Below are 17329 nucleotides of genomic sequence, written 5' to 3'. Positions count from 1 at the left end.
CCCTAAGGTTCATGCTGCAAAAAGAACGGGGCACCTGGAAGAAGATGAAGCAGCTCAGGAGAGCTCTGCTGAGCGCCTGCGGTCCTGCCTGAGCGAGACTTGCTGCTTCCTCTCTCTCAGCAGTTCAGACGCCTGTGTCAGCGCTGCTTCAGAGCACAGGGAAGGTTCGGTGCAGTAAGGAAACCGAGGTGTTAGCCGATCCTACTGTAAGACTATATTTTATTTGTATACAGATTTATTAAAATAGATAGCGCATCAGAGAAGTACAATTACTAAATATTTCGGTGGTAAAGGCGTTCTATAAATTCCTGTAGTCTTGAAAAATAAAATTGCTTTATAAACTCTCTGTAAGTTTTTAAAAGTCAAGAAAATAAAAAGAATGTAAGTCAAAACAGAAGCCTCCCGTGGTAGTGGACAGACAGTTAGCTCTAGGTTTTTGAGAGCCTTCCATGATAAGTGACAGCCTTCTAGCAGGGCTGAAGACAAAAACAAATCCCCAGTTTTATTGGGAAATTAAACACGACAGCATTTATCCAGTCCCAGGATACACCTGAACACCATTTCACAACTTGACCAGCGGTATTCATGAAATTCACCTTTGTAACACCAAAAGAGTACAGAACACATACGTACAAATTCTAAGACACGGGCGAAGTCCCGCGCCCCTGCCACGCCGCTGGCTCCTGCCTTGGTCCAACCTGGACAACCAGACTCCCAGAGCTGCAGAGGAGGGAGCTAGACACAGTGTTTTATCAATACAGCAATATTAGCATATCAATATCCTTATGAGGATCTTTCTGTAGGCTTAAGGAATGTATCAGCATCCCATCCAAGGGCCACCTTGCCCTCAGCTCTCACTGAAGTCTGGCAGCAGATGGGATTTTACAGGACCCCGCTGGGGTCTTCTGATAGCAACAGGCAAGGTTTGGTTTGCACAAGGGTTTATCATACCAAGTAGGTAAAGCCTAGCCTCCGGATTCAATCGCTCTTGAAACAACTTTTACTATTTAAAAACATACAACAGCCAAGGAATGTTCCTAATGCTAGAATATGCTATTATTTTTATCAAGTCAAATACAGACATGGCAAATACTCATTTTTGGTTTTTTTAGTGAATTGCAAGCTCACCTGTGTTCTACTGTTGGAACTGCAATGCTCCAAGGCTGCCCCAGGACCTCCTGTCATCAGCCTGTTAATAACTGAAGGCCAAAACCAGCTTTCACTGGGGGTTTCGCTCCTGAGCATAGTTTAGACTGGAGCATCTCATCAGAAGTAGTGAAGAGTGTTAGCGATCACTTGATTGCAGAATACAATGCTATCGTGTTTCCTCTACATCCAGGTAAAGATCTGTTATTTGTGCTGAAAAGTTTAATATAAATTTACCCTCATTGTCAAGTTGTTTTAAGAGCTCCTGACAACATCTGAAATCCTTATATCCCTGACTTCAGTGGGAGATTTTTTAGTTACTGCAGTATGTACCTATTTTCATCACGTATTACATGATCTAGCAAAAAGTCAGGGCTCATTTTAGTAAGCAGTGAGAGCTCCCTGCCAGACTAAACAAACACCTGACTATGCACAGCTGGCACTAAAAAACAGTATGCAGTATTTCTCCAGAAGTCCTACAGATACTGCTCTGTAAAGTGGAGGGAACCCTTTGAAAGACACAAAGATTTTTAAAAGAAAAAAAAAGATTAAATCATGTCATCTACTAGTAACCAGGAATGAACAAAGCAAAACCCAGGGCCATGAATACACGTTTTGAAGACCACAAGTCTGTCGGTTCAAATACACTCAGAGAGAGCTCAGTAGAACACAAAATAGGAGGTTTTGTACACCAGAACTAGCAGCCAAGTGACTCGTCCAGGGCTAGCCAGCTTGCTGTCTGAGGTGGGTTTTTTTAACCTTTAATGTTGTAGCGCTTTTATTTTAAAAACTATTTAAAATAATATTACCCCCCCCCCCCCCAAAAAAAAAAAGACAGTAGATGTTTGAGGAGTTTTTACAACCAGGACTCCAGATTACAATCTGTAAACTGATTATAGCTTTCTTAGGCAGACATCATTTCTGACTAGCTTCCAGTTTAAACAAACACCTACCAACCTACCATATTGTGTGAGCAGAAAAGGAAGCCTTTTTTTGTTGCAAATCTTCTCAATTAACTAAGAGTTACCTAAGAGGAAATCTATACAGTACAGAAAAAAAAGGATATGGAAACAAAGAAGTGTAGAGCTTTAACAATCTCATTTTTAAGTAGAAATTAAAAAAAAAAATCCTGTGGATTCCTTCACTAACTTTTGATCTAATCATTGAAAATAGTCAAAGATAAACAATTCTCCCCAAAACCCCATCACTAAATTAAATGTATGGCACAGCATATTCACTATATTGTGGAAATGGGTGCAGAAATCTTGATACATAAGCAGCAAGAATTCTGAGACATAAGCAGGAGTAGCTTTGATTACAACTGACGATACCGGTTTGTGAAATGAAAACACAATTACCACTATCAGTATAAAAAGAAGCAGGACTGCTAAAGGATTTACAGCTTGGAGTTCTTCAGATTCCCTTCCTTCCTTCCCACTGCCTTCGCTGCCTAACTTCCTTTTTGGAATCAGTTTTATTTTTGGAGTGAGGATCTTGTTGATCTGACCGATTTCAGTTTTAGACCACACATCTTTCAAGAGGTGCCCAATCCTCGGATAAATCTCCACAGGTTTAACATCCGGCAGTTCCTTCTGTTTCAAGGCTTTTATACGTCGATGCATATCATCCACCTTCTCAAGAAAAATAAGCGGGGACTCTTCTTTTTGAATAGATGTATTCAGTGACATTAATTCCAGCTGTTCTTCCCTTATTTTTTTCAACTTTTCAATGAGGGGCTGATATTCTTCCAAAATGTGGGCGTTAACTTCATCCAGTGCAGTCAGCAGAGCTTGTTTTTTGTGCTCCAAGGTATCGCTTAGTTTCTTAAAATACCGTACTACTACTTTTTTATCGTCCTGAACAATGCTTTCACACCGGGACATCTGTTCGTTCAGCTTTTCAATAAGCAAGCATACATCAGACCAGTGTTTATCAGTTAGTTGCTCGAGAAGTTTCTCAGAAGTCTCCTTTTCTTTTATGTAGGCGCTCTGAAGGTCGCCTATGGGATGACCGTTGTGTTTTCCTATTGTAAGGCAATGGCCACACACCAACTTTCTATCCAAGAGACAGTAAACATTCAGCGGTTGCCTGTAGTGTTCGCTGCAGGTTGCAACATCAGTGTGATCTTCCCGTTGGTATTTTTCGATAATAGCTTTCAATGCAAAGTTGACAGGCAACAACTCGGTACCAGCGGCAGGAATTTCAACAATACTCCTACAGTTAGGACACTTCAGAGGAACTCTCAGGGGTCTCCAAATGGAAAAGTTGTTCGACAGCTGAATAACGCCTTCCAGACAACTCCTACAGAACGTATGGGAACAGGGCAGAACGCGTGGATCTTCAAATATGCTGTAGCAAATGGAACACGTTAATTCTTCCTCAAAGTGATGCATGTCCTACAAAAGAAAACCAAGAAAGAAAAACATGGTTTAACCTCTTTTTACAGTCAACTCATTTAAAATCCTTTTATTAACTGAAGCGCCGCGGCATGACATTTAACGACCAGTAACACGGGCAATTTATTGCTGAGGGGGAAAAAAATTTAAAAACACAGAATGAAAGTGAGCAATGGTTCAAAGATTTCAGCAAATTATGATCTGCACTTACGATCTAAGTGACTAGATAGTGTTCACCCGTATCCAACTTCTACCTTAAAAAGTTAAGAAAAGCAGCAATCTGCTACTAGGTATTTTTTACAAAGGGAAACAGTAGGAGAGAGCAAGAAAAGTTAGAACTGAAGTTTCTAAATAACTTAAGAATCATGAAAATTTTCTCCCACTATGAGTAACATTTTCAACAGAAGAACAGAACAATAAGTACAGAACCTTTTTTTCCTCCCCTAACATTTTTCAAACGTTACTTTTGTAATATAAATAGTCATAAGAGTACTAAGCAGTCAAATTTACTAAAAGCTATCTCTAGGTTCTGGCAGAAATGAGAGTCTAACTCAGTGGCCCTTAAATACAATACCACTAACAGTAATCAGACTCGTGGTGTCATTCCTGGGTTACTTTAAGCTCAAAACTAAAAGACTAACTTTCGGTTTCCATCCTTTGTAACGTTGCCGTGTTCTTCTTTGCCAGCTTAGTGAAATCACACTGTAAAGTCACAAATAACAGTAAGTCTAATGCCAGTTTTAATAATAAATCATAATTCTGTTTGTCATTCTGTTAAAAAAAAATTGGAGTAATTAGTACAAACTTTCCTTTTCTATGTGTCACATTTTCCTGCCCCTTCATCAGCTCCAGTCAACTCTGTAGACTTTGCTACACTGCAAAAAGAAATTGTCCAAGCACTTAGTATCAAAGACTCTCGATTTAGGGTCTAAATGTGAAAAAAATTAACATGCAGCTGGGCTAACACAGCTGAACAAAGTGCTGCTGAACCTTTGTGGGATTCAGTCAGGAAGATAACTAGCTATGAGATGTTTTTAAGGAGGCTATTTTATTCAGACGTGTCTTCCTAATTTTTTAATGCATTCAGGTATTTTTGCATCAATCTATCACTATTTCTCATTGACACCGAGATTAACAAAGTTGCATTTATTTTAAGTGAATCTACTTGAAAGGAATTGCATTGTTAAATATAAGCGCCTTTGAAAACAAAACTTTAAATTGCATTTGGAATCTTGAAAGACAATAAGGCGTAAATTTGGCACTAATAAACAATTTACAATAAATAAATGAAGCAGCATTGTTCCTGCAAAAGGCACAGAGCTAACCTGATGGAAGTCAGAAGCTAAATACTTAGACCCTGGTTCTTTGAGAGTTAAACAGGGAAATCTATCTGGTTGTACAGAAATAAGCATGGCTCATCTCACTTCATTGAGATAGGCTGATACAACCAAAAGTGAAACTGTTCAACAAAGTCTGATCAGATTTCTTCTGCCCTGTAAAACCAGGCTGAATAATAATTAGAAAAAAAAAAAAGTGTTATAGCATTTATAACTAACTACTGTCTTCCCCTAGTTAAAGGAAACTAATATCAAGTACTACAGACGTTTAGCAAAAGACATTCACAACTCTCTGACACTGTACTGCACTGCTCTCACTAAAAACCATCAGGTATTTCTCTTTTTACGGGGAGCCACAGACCTTCATTTTTCAGCTTTTCCAATCAGCCCCTGTGGCAACACGAAGCTCTTCAGGTCTATATGTTAATAGTTTCACATTTGTAAGTGATGTTCCAGGCACTGAAACTAAAGAAATGTGTCAATAATGAAAGGAAGCTGAACAACAAATCTACTCCACTGTCTAGATAAATTATTTTTTTATAATTAATTCCCATAGGAAATGCATTTAAGGGTGGGTTTTAAAATATATATATCTATATATTTATGTATAAAGTTATTATGAATCTTGGGAACATCAATTCCACTTAAACCAAAGGAAAAAAAAAATCAGTTAAGTTTTTGCTTGTGGTTAGAAAGGAAAGAATCTTTAGTAGGTACCCTCATTATTTTCACTTACATGTACAGAATGAATACAGTTTAAAAAACACCTCTATGTTTAAAATCACTATTTTTTCCTAAATCTATGGCTCTTCAAAGGAACTGTTCGAGGAGGGAATTTTTCTTTATAAAGAACACACATCTAGCTTATCTGAGCTATGCAAAGGGCAAGATAAAATCAATCTTCAAAAAACTGTTTTAACTGAAAAGTAGTTGCTCGCTAACATAAAAACGAAGGAGCAGCTTTACAAAAATTTTCTCACCCTGTCATGAACCACTCCAAACTCTGCCGGAGCAACAGCCCCCCACCCCCGGCAGTGCCTCCCCCTAGCAAACCCAGGCACCTTACCACAAGCCTGAGCAGGTTAAAGTGCGATAAGCCAGCCTGCAGGCCTGCGCTCACTTCGGGGCCGTTTCATAACCCTCGCAGCCGAGGGACTGAAATTCCCATTTCCACAGAAACTTACCGCTCTGTTTCCCAGGCAACTGAGAAATATAACAAGTGACAGCAGCTGCCTGCTAGCGAGCAGCTCTGGTGAGCCAGGCCGGCAGTGGTAGGGCGGGAGCTTTTGCTCTCAGCTGCTCCGGGCACAGGCCAAGGCTGTGTGAGGCTGTGTGGGGCACCCCACGGGGCTCCAGCACCCCGCCGCCACAGCAGCCTCCTCCCAGTCACCTCCAGGAAACACAGCGCTTCATTTCTTAGTTATGACTCATCAATTTCAAAACAGTATTGAGAATGCAAATGTTGATCTTTGCTATAGGCACCCCGCATTTTGTTAATTTGTTCTAGACAACTACTGCAGAGTTGTACCAGGGGAGCAGAAGGTAGAAATCCCAAAATTCAGTTTCATCCTGCATTGACAACAGCATGGAGGAAAGAGTCTGTATGTGAACAGCAATCAGCCAGCAGACTGGGAACGCCACCGAAAAAAGAGATGACCCAACATCACAGAGTTAAGCAAAGAGAAAGAAAATAAGTTTTTTAGGAAAAAAAAAGAAGTAGCAGGAAGCTGGTAAATGCTGCCCTGCACAGAGCAGATACTTTCCCTTAAACATTCCAAACAACTGTGGTAGCAAATATGCGCACGTGTGTGTATACACCCACATATTTACCAGAAGAGTCACTCAGTATAAGCAAATTACAAACTAGAAGGTATTTTAAAAATTCAGAAGGGTAATTGTGCTAGTAATACTGTGAGTTTCAGAAATCTTCTAGCAACAGAAGGCCTGCTAAGTGGCTCTGATTTTATCCTCTTCTAATTAGTGATACTGTAGACGAGGTGAAAACGTGTAACGCAGCGCACCTGCATTACAGTTTATCCGCCAAAGCTTTCAGTTAAGGAGATCAAAGTAATGTAGCATGTTCCTTGATAACACTGTGTTCCTCACCTAGCGATCAGGCCGCTGCTCATCCAGCTAATGATGCAAGACTTTGTTTAGAACAATTATATCTGAATACAGCGTACATCAGCACTTAGACAGATAAATAACTGCTTTATAGCAAAAGCCAGCTATAACAAGCCAATACACCCCATTCTGCTCTGGAGGGTTTTAAAAGGTGAATTTGGCATTGGGCAGCAGTTGTGACAGCCCAAACAAAATGTTACGAGGGGCACGTAAGGCAGACCCTCCCTAGCAGCCAGAAGCTGCCAGGCTCCTTGCTCCTTCGCACCACTGTCAGGACAGAAAGCGATGTCTGCTTTTTCCAGAAGGACACTGTAACACTCAACTTGACTTTCAACATTGTACTGCACTTAAACTAAATCCATGCCAGAATCCATGCTGTCGCCCCATCCCATAGCAGTCTGTGAAATCCTCCTGTAACACCAGCAAAAAACCTTAAGTTTATGTTGTGCAAAAATAAGAGATTAAGTGACATTATGGGCAGTATTTTCCATTTATAAGTCACCCTCACAGTAAAGGGTAATACAACTTTTAAAAAAAAAAAACAGAAGGCCAAAGCGCACCTCTGGTATTTGTCGCTGCATCAAAAGGAATGGAGTCTGCTACACAGCTGCCAGGTTTGCTGGTTGCAACAACAGGCTGGGCACCAGAAGTCAGAAAGATTAAACCTTTCTGTTCCAGCCATGCTGCTCTACCCCACACCACAAATACCCCAGACCCAAGTCACAGCAATTACCAACTGGGGGTGTTCTGCCCCTAGTCCTTGTTCCTACCACAGCTACTACACCATCTGAGATTTTTACCTATTTTTTATGACCTGAAAGGAGATGAACACAGCTGAGAAACCTGTCTAGTTTCCCTGTCCAGCCGACCTGACAGCTCCCTCCTGTACAGCCCTCCAACGGCTCCCTGTGTAAGCGTGTTGTAGTAGCAGACAAGTTCCCACGTTCGAAACAGCAGCTATGCGCTGCTCCGTCCTTTCCATACTCGCATTCTGTTGCCAAGACTCGCTTTCCATCCCTTATCTCTTAAACTCTGTCAGAGCTTCTGGTCTTGAGCGATCACTTGTCATTTGACTCTTGGTATTGGGCGGTGGAGCTAGCAGAAGGAAGGCAACGGCCTTACCTGTCACCTGCAGACCCCCTGCCAGCCCCCACAGCCCATTCGGCAACTAGTAAACGATGGGAACTGTGCCCGTATTAATAACTAGAAAAAGGGATGGAGACTAACACCAAAGCCTCGCTGAGAGTACAGAAGCACGCCTAAAGGCTACGAAAGCAGCGGCCCAGCAGGTGAGACCTGCGCACCGCCCGGGACGAGGCTGGCTCCTCACAGCAGCGCGGCTCACTGGCAGACGGCGGGGGAAGCCGCCAGTCCGGACGCCGCTCCGCTTCCAGGGCGGTTTTAGCTCAGAGGGCCGCGCACCGGAGAGGCCGTCACCTACCTGGGCGCTCGGTCCCGCCGCCGCCTCGGGGCCACGCTGCGCAGGGGCAGGGGCGGAGAACCTCCACCCTGCCCGCAGCCGGGGACGGGACAGGGACCGGCACGGCCAGGCCGCCGCCGCCGCCGCCTTCAAACCGCCGCGCCCGCCTGCTCCCTCCCGGGCCACGGCGCCGCCGAGCCGCGCACGCGCGGGGGGCCAACGGTCGCGCCGTTCGAAAGTAAACGGGCGGCGGGGCGGGGCGACGCCTTCAAACCGGGCGGGCAACCGTTAACGGCCGCCCCGGGGGGCGCCTCATCCGCCGGTGAGGGAGAGCGAACGGGGCGATAGCGGCGGGAGGGCAGGCGGGCGGCCGGCCGGCCGGCCCCTCTCCCTCCCTCCCTCCCTCCCGGCCGTGAGGGAGCCGGCCCGCGGCGCGCATTCCCAAGGCAGAGGGGGGAAGGCAGGACAGTCGCTGGTCAGGAAAGATAACCCTTGACGCCACCGCCATCAGTAATGAAACGCGAGGTTTTAAGGCAATTAAAGTGGAAACGCCTCGGTGCTCTTTTTTGCACTCGCTGTAATCAACGTCTCGCCAAACTGATTCTTCTTCACAGTTTGGGAGGAATTCAGCCAGAATCTGGAAACCAAGAGCCATAAAAACTTCCAACATCTGCTTCAGGGGGTGCAGGAACAGACCTCTGCCTGCTGCTAATCACAGACACAAAGGTAAAATGTAAGTGGTAATGGTCTGATTCAATTTAAGCTGTCTTACCTACTTCGGCTACTGAAGACGGTTAAAGTATTTTAAGTGAAGCAAACTGCTACTGCCGTAAATTAAAACTGGGGTGCTATAATAAAAAATAGAGAGCTCATCATCTTGCTGAGCAAACACAGATTGCAGTAGAAAGTAAACAGATAAGGACTAAGGTTACTGACAGTGTTTTACTGCCATCTGTGACACTGCTCAATCTTAAGGTTTTATCAGTCAAGCCACCCAGTGTTGTGCAGACTTTTCTCGTGCTCCACATTATTCTACATTTACAGATAGAACTACACTAAACTGAAACTGTAAAGTTATTCAGATGTTACTTTACAGTGAATTTAAAAATGAAATTCATTTAATGTTGTAACGTAAATCATAATACATCATTCAAAAGTTACCTAAACAACTGTCTTAAAACTGCTATTTAGAAGACCTTATACAAATCTGGGAAACATCTGGAATTATATCTGGAATAATAAAAAACCTCATGCTCCAACAAATTATCAGTTTAGCTGACAGGCACAGAGTTTACAATACTACATCAAGCTGTAATTGGTCTTTTTTGTGTGAAGATGTAATACTAGCCTTAAATTCATACATTTTCATGTCAGTTACACCACTTTAGTTTTCAATGTTTAACAATTTTAATTGAAATGTGTTGTATGCAATCAAGTTGAAGTTCTTCAACTTTTCAACCTTAACAAGTTGAAAAATAGTGCTTTCTATCACCGGATTTCCACTTGTGGCAGTACAGACACTGCCATCTAAGTGCAACTTGCTCAAAATAAACAAGTTTTCTAAAAAAAAAAACAACCAACCCACAAAAAGCCAAACCCATACATTTTTCAACTCCCATGGTTTCCCATTTTTGTTACAAAAAAGCTACCTCTGTTGGCTGTTGATTACATTTGCTGCCTGAATTAGTTTGTAATACTTTTTCCTTTGATCATGCCTCTGCATACACCGGCTTTCAATATAGTCCCCATGGAGGGTAGGTTGATAAAATTGTTCTTATTTTTGCTACCAAAATGGGCAGGGGAAGAAGAGGGATTAAAAATGTACCCTTTTTCCCTCTCAATGACAGGGGGAAGGGGAGGACATAGATATTTTAGTGACACTCACCAACCTGCATGATTTTTAACAGGAATGTCAGGTAGGATTTGACCTATTAACCAGTAGCTCTAGTACTTGAGAGTGTGTTTGGTTCTGAATGGGGCTGATTGCAGGGCCTGGGATTACAGGATTCCTGGACATAGAGTTATGTTTTTGCCCCCAGGCAGAGCAGGTGCCCTCAGCAGGGCTAACTGCTTCTCTCCCTTTTTGAACACAGCATTTCTGGTTGCATTAACCTAGCAAGGCCTGGCTGGTCCCCCACCCTGCCTGGCTAAGGCAAGGCTGCCCACTGGCTCAGGAGGAAGGAGCCTGTGTTGGGGGCCAGGAGCTGCTCCTCTCCCCACCCTACCCCAGCACAGCTCCACAGAAGCAGCGATGAGCGCCACGACAGGCCCCGAGCACCTGCACTGCCTTATAGTGATGAAAGGCAAAAGGCAGAGAAGGGGCAGCCCAGAAGCAACTGTAGCCCAGTGCTTATCCCTCAGGATGATATGCATGGCTGCAGCCTGGCCTCACAGGGTTGTGGTCTGAGGTCCAGTCACGGAGACACCCCTCCTCACTGGCCACTACTGGGCCATGCAGGACTGACTGACCCTCCTGAACCTGACAGTGCTCTGCTGCGTGCTAGCCATCCTCAGCAGCTGCAAGCCCACTGCTTGACTTCTGGGGCTGAAGCAGGGCAGAATGGCCACCCTCCCCCTGCAGGGCTCAGCTGCCCTGTTCGCTGCCAGTGCAGCGGCCACGAGCTCCAGTCTCTGGGCACTGACAAGGCACAACCTCTGCACTGCGCAGCCGCTTTGGCCCTTGGGCCTCTCCTCGACCTTTGGCTCAAGCTCCTGTTTCTGTATCCTTGCTTGTGCCCTCGCAGCCATTGCAACCAGCTCAAGCTGCACTGCCTTGGCACAGCTCGAACCTGCTGTGGCACCTTTGCCTTGCCAGGATCCAGCAGCAAGAGGCAAACGCCTGCCCCACAGATGAACAAGATGGCACTAGCATCATGCGTGGCTTTCCTTTCCTCGCTGCAAGAAGAGACTGGACTACCTAAGGTACTACATACCGCCTTCCTTCAGGGGGGAACTAAGCCCTGGATAGGGGATCACCTACCCTTCAAGCAAGAAGCAGCTGAACCCCAAGCAGAGAGAGGTGTCAACTTCATCTGCAAGGAAACTGACCTCCAAAGAGAGGAAGGTCTTTCTCCCAAGCAAGCAGATACAAGCTCAAATGTCACAGAGTCTCCTTATCATACAGAAGACAGCTGACTCCAAAATGGAAGAGGCATTTTCCTTCAAAACAGGAAAGACAATGTGAAAAGGTTTTCCCCACAAATAAAGGAAAAGGCTGACAGAGGGAAGAGCTCTTCCCAGAGGTACTGACTACAAGCATTACCTCATGAGGCCTGCTCAGGCAGCTCTCCAGAAACCCCACAGTAAGAGAATGTATCCAGAAAACCTTATGAATTAGAAAGTTTCAGTAAAATTCTTATTTTCCCATAAAAGGGACGTAAGATATTGAAAAACCAATCCTTCCTTAAAAAAAACATGGTTTGGAGAAACATTAGGCCCTTCTTGACTTCAGAACAGGACTTAGATGTCTTAAAGGTGTTCTTCTAAAACTAGTTAATGTCCTTTCCAGAAGAGATGCAGTAGCAAAGCGAGGAAAAAAGTATAGTCCAAATATTTGCTTAACTCTAAAATTAGAAAGAATTCTAAAATTAATACCAAAACAATAGATATGGTTATTTAAGTAAAGAATTTCAGTTTAGGTTTGTCTTAGATTTGTGGAACCTAAAACAGTTAATAAATATTAAAACAGCTTTACTTCCATGCTGGGGCAATTCTGCATATTGGTAATGTTACAGTAGGATTGCAAGAGTGTTTCACGTATTTGTTTGCAAATCCTTAGTCCAAAGAGTGTATTTCTTTCTCAAGCTGGGTCCTTCATTATATAATTCCATCTGTCCCATAGTAGAAGTTTTGCTAACAGCATTCATTTGGTTTATTCATAAGCCCGAGCTATTGCCAGGAATAGATCAAAGAGAATAGGACAAAACTGCAGGTACAAGGTTTTGGTTTTGTTTTTTTTTATGCTTAGAATGAGAAAAAATATGAGCGATCTAGAGCTAGTGCTAGTTATTTTCTTATGTAAATAATCAGCACATCTTATGTTAGTTTTATAGGAGTTTGGGGTAAACTTGGGAAAATTCCCCCCTTTACTCTCTGCTACCTTACAGTTTAATCCTTTCAAGCCAGAAGACTGGCATAGTTGAAGTCACCAGGTTTTACAAGTTGCTTGCTCTGTCAGAACCATTCTTTAAGTCATGACCTTGCCCTTAATTACAGGTCGGCAGATCCCTGCCAACTGTATTAATCTGCCTGCTGATGGTACCAGAGACAAGTCCTGCGTACCCTTGTTTCTGCCGATTGTTTCATTTGTGAAGTACCTTCCTGCTCCCCTGCCCCAACTTCTAACCCAGCTACCAGCTTCACAACTTGGGCCAGTCTGCCTCTGTCGCAAAGGTGGCCTCATCCATCTCCCTGTGCTCAGAGAAGCAGCTGAAAACTAACCCAGAAAATAACTTGTTTTTCAGAGAACAGATCTATTGGCTGGAGGATTATGTCACATAATGGGCCATTATACCAGAGATGGGTCATTACTAAACCACCTGCTGAGTCTGGGTACGTCAAGATGAGAGCACATTTCGTAAGAGTTAGAATGTGTGCATTCACTGACAGATCAGTAATCCACGTTCTATTACAGATATGTCATCTCAAACTTTTATTTGAACAAGGAAAAGTAATATTAAGCCAGATACATAAATCTTCACATCTGGTTTATTCTGCCCTTGTGCCCAGTTTGTGAAAGAGGTTGCAGCCACGCAGATGTTCCATTGTTAGCATTACGTTAACTGCATCACAGCGGCAAATCTTTGCAAATGAAATTTTGGAGATAGGTATCTTCCAGCAGAATTCTGCATCTGGCAGACAGTGCAATGGACAAGACAATGGGCCAGTGGTCAAAGAACAGTCTGCGTCTGACAGACAGCTGACAGTCTGCAATGTACCAATGCCAGAGCCATTCTGAATACATTAGCTTAACAGACAGCCCCCTTCTGACTGCATTCGTAGGGTCTGCTGCAGTAATAACCTGCTGAAGATGCTTAGCTAGTGCAAAATAGGTATCCCACAAGTCTACTAACATAAAACAGAGAAACACAGATATCATTTGTGTCTCAGTACAAATCAAGTAATCTAGAACACACTTCAGAGGTTCACCCCATTAAAAAAAATACCTGCATTTCTATGTTTGTAGAATTCTAGAAAGCTATTACATGGCAAAACACACAAACTCACAGCAGCTAAAAAATAAAAATACCATATAGCCACGATAAATGTTTGTAACTGAGTGTATTATTAGAACAAGTCATACAATTAGAGAAACACAACATTTTAGGTGAGGAAAGCCTTCTTTCAGGTCCACAATACGACCAACCTGCAAATTAAGCCTTGGTTCCACCGCTAAAGCCTAACTGGTGGCTGCACACTTCTTGTTCATTATGAATACCTTGCTGAAGGAAGTTGAAATCTAAGTATGAACTGTGTAGTATAAGTGAAGCAGCCCAAATCTGTGACAGATTCCACACAGCTTAAATAAGAAGGAAGTAAATTTGGCATATAGTTAAGGAAAAAAAGAAAAAGCAAGCTTGTAAGACGGGAAGTAACACAGTCAACTAAACTGTTGCAATATTGCTCGGGCAAGGGTTTACCCATGACAGCCATGCACAGAACTTCACTGGTTACACCAACAGCCACTTAAGAAAACACCGAAGCTGACGAAGCACTCAGATTTTTGCCTTCATTTCAGTGCTGAATCCGTTACTATAGTTATCAGTTTCCCTTCTCATTTTAATATATTAAAGATAACTGTATTTCAGACTAAGGGTCTGTAGCTGTCCATGGTATCAGACTACTCCCCTCCCTCCCCTACCCCAAGCTCATAAAGGTCTAAATCAGTGTATGTTTCTTGAAAGATGTTCCTCCAGCTCAACATTCCAATTTTTGTGGTGGTGGAGGGCAACATACTGTTACTTTACTGCACGACCTATACTAAGTATACTGTCACAACAGAGAAAGCCTCCTAGCAAACCACAGTGCCTGAACGAGTCCAAATGGCACAGGCGCTCAATCTGGGAGTAGTTTTGTTTCGAGGGTACATAAAGATTTGTTATAATCCTTTCCCCTCTACTACCTCCCCTCAACACACCAGGAAAGTCTTAAGAAAAAAAGCTACAGAAGCAGAAGACCAAACAAGGGAGCTTTTGACAATAATTTGCAATATAAATAACTGATGTTCAGAATAAGAATGTGTGCTGGTTTACACTCAATTCTTTTAAGTACATAAAAACAAACTAAGAATTCAAGATGAAGCAACATTTAATCTGAAAAGCGGCCATTCTAGGAATCATGTACTTGCTTCATGCCATCATCTGGTGTTGCTGATATAAGTCTGTCTACTGACCATCTGCCTTTCCATCAAATTACAAAACTTCTGTAACGTGTTTACCAATAGCTGGGATTTAAAGTTTCCCACATTTGTTGTTTTCCAGTAATAGTGTTTTTTTATAGGCATTTAAAAGTATATCAAATATATTTATGAGTTTTAATGACAGCTTGCAGAAAACTATTTGCCTCAGCTCTGGAGCACACCAAACCACCAGAATACACCCAGGACCCCCACTTGAAGGGATTTACAAGGGAAAAAGGGGATTTTCTTTATGGAAATTAAGTTTCCAGTCACTTTTCTGTAGGTATCAAAGCAATATTAACTCTTTCAATTTTGTTTGCCTTCTGAGTTTTAATCTGGCAGTAGCTAAAATTTGCTATTAGGAAGAGTTTGTAAACTTTACACATTTTCTGCTACTAAGTTTCCTTTCATAAAGTCTATTTGATCCAGATGCAGGACTTTGGTAATTGTTTCCAGCCTTGTGACCAACATTCCTGCCAGTAATTTGGTGACATGCAGAGTTGAGGAAACATAGTTAGAAGTGGCAGAGTCTACAAGTATTAATAAGATGACATTCTTAATTATAAAGCAGCAGAAGTAATTTGGTAATTTATGCATCGTACCATGCAATAGGAGTTGTTAACAAATACAGATTTCTTGACTTTCAAGCAGAAAGTCACCCCCCTTTCTTCCTGATATGTGCACTGTTTTCCTTAAACTTTTGAAATTGTGTAAGAGCAGAGCCCTGCTTACACCGAAGTTGTCAGGTCTCTTGCTCAGAGCTGGCTAAGTTGCCTTAGCCAGCATTTCACTTTCTTTAAACCCTTTTAAGTTGCTTGGTATCCTAAAAAATAACTTCTGGATAGTGTGTGAACAGTCAGACTAGCCTGTTCCAGTACTGGAACAGCAGAAGTAGACAACTTAGTGGGAATGCTTGTGATCGGCCAGAAGATGCCATTCTGTGAAGAAAGATGAAAGGTATGTCTCTGCCCAAGGCTCCACACATCCAGCAAACGGCTCTCTTATGCTGAAAGGCCTCTCGCAGTCAGGGACTGTTCTACTTCCAGTAGCGGGAGAGAAAGAAGCACGGTCAACTTCTCTCAAGCTCTCCCTTTTGATTCAACATACTATTCTTCCCTCCACATAACTACTCCTCCTAGCTAAATCAGGTAGTCCAACCCCAAGGATCCTGAAGTGCCAGTTTGGTCCCAACAGTGCTGCTCCTTGGAATAAAATTCCCACCTGGAATCGCTTATACAACAGATTAAAATATTAAGAAGGCAAAAGTTAAAGGTATTTTTCTAGATATCTGCTACCCTAAGTTCAGAAAATTAGCTTTTCAGCTACTTCAAAATCCTGAAAGAGTAGATGAATATAGAACCTCGCCTCCACATCTTTGCTTCTTTTTATTAGAATTAATCAGTGACCAAAGAGTTACCATCTGCATGGTTACAGACAATCTAAATGTCACGGAGCAATGTTCTCCTACCAAACAGATTGAGAAGGACACTTGATGTCACAGCTTTCATGTTAGAAGGGAAGCATCTGAGTTGCTTCTGTTCATGACCAAATTCCACTGCTCAGTAAAGTCACAGGCTAAAATTTATTCATCTTCACATATAGGCAGAAAATTGCTCTGTGATTCCATTGCAATGCACAGTTGCACCTCTAAGTAACTCTTTTTGCTTTCTGATGACTTAATAACCTCTTTAGTACTCCTAAGGTAAGTCTGTCTGTTTGTACCCCAAGCCTCCCAAACAATGCCCCTTTCCCCAACAACATGATAAATTACATGACCTCGAACTGCAACTTTTGGGGACAAAAAAGGCATAGGACAAACTGGCTTCAGTTTCGCTCCTCAAGAGCTCCAAATACTGCCACCCTGTGGATGCTGAAAGGTTTAAGCTTTCCGTATTTTGGTAGTGACAGGATCTGCTGCAAAGCAGGTGAGAGTTTTCCACTTTAAAAAAAACCCACCAAAAACCAAAACCAACACACCACCACTGAGAGCGTAAGGAAGTCAGGCTGCAGCTAGAACAGCACCAGCTTAAGGTCATTCTCTGCAAGTGTATTGCATCAGGGGAAGTGCCAAAGAGATTTGCTGGCAGCAACTGCAGACCTTTGGAAACGTAAAAGTTGCTACAAACGTCTGTTATCCTCTTACCCCTAACAAGAACAGATCCTAGCAGTACAGCCATTTTCTACAGTGCATCCTTCACAAAGATACTTGAGTGTGAAGTTAGGAGTAATTTTACTTACAGCATTGCAACTCAGAGACCAGTTTAAGCATTTTACCTCCTCTAAGGGTTCCCTACATTAAACCAGCCCTAATCTACTTAGTGAATACACACTATGTAATTAGGTAAATTAGTCCTTTCCTAATATTTATACCAAAATAGTTATTTGCCTCAAGCCTACAAAACACACTACACAACACACAGATGTTTGGCAGGTCAAAAACCAAGAGATTCAGAAATCTCACTGTAACTTTCTTCAAATGATCATCTTCACCTTCTGAGGTAAACTGGAG

General features: G+C 42.7%; 1 protein-coding gene and 1 long non-coding RNA gene across 5 annotated transcripts; one reads left to right on the top strand and one right to left on the bottom strand.

Moving 5' to 3' along the window:
* Positions 1–202: 202 nt before the first annotated feature.
* On the bottom strand, positions 203–8837 carry TRIM59 (tripartite motif containing 59). Of its 3 annotated transcripts, XM_075098581.1 has the most exons (3): positions 6064–6269; positions 5241–5344; positions 203–3542 (listed from the first exon to the last, which is right to left on the bottom strand). In XM_075098581.1, exons 2-3 carry the CDS (start codon positions 5244–5246, stop codon positions 2307–2309), a joined length of 1242 nt encoding a protein of 413 aa, XP_074954682.1. In that variant the 5' UTR covers positions 5247–5344; positions 6064–6269; the 3' UTR covers positions 203–2306. The 3 variants fall into 3 exon arrangements, with proteins under 3 accessions (XP_074954682.1, XP_074954683.1, XP_074954684.1); XM_075098582.1 differs by lacking the exons at positions 5241–5344; positions 6064–6269 and adding an exon at positions 8445–8837; XM_075098583.1 differs by lacking the exon at positions 5241–5344 and having other exon boundaries at positions 6064–6285.
* Positions 8721–12112, top strand: LOC142059677 (uncharacterized). Of its 2 annotated transcripts, none has more exons than XR_012661481.1 (2): positions 8721–9156; positions 11168–12112. It is a non-coding gene; the product is annotated as an uncharacterized LOC142059677 (long non-coding RNA). The 2 variants fall into 2 exon arrangements; XR_012661482.1 differs by having other exon boundaries at positions 8738–9149.
* The last annotated feature ends 5217 nt before the right edge of the window (positions 12113–17329 follow it).

This window comes from Phalacrocorax aristotelis, chromosome 7 (assembly GCF_949628215.1).
Source record: "Phalacrocorax aristotelis chromosome 7, bGulAri2.1, whole genome shotgun sequence".
NCBI lineage: Eukaryota > Metazoa > Chordata > Aves > Suliformes > Phalacrocoracidae > Phalacrocorax > Phalacrocorax aristotelis.
Note: the sequence above shows the minus strand (reverse complement) of the source record. Positions and strands in the feature narration are given on the sequence as shown.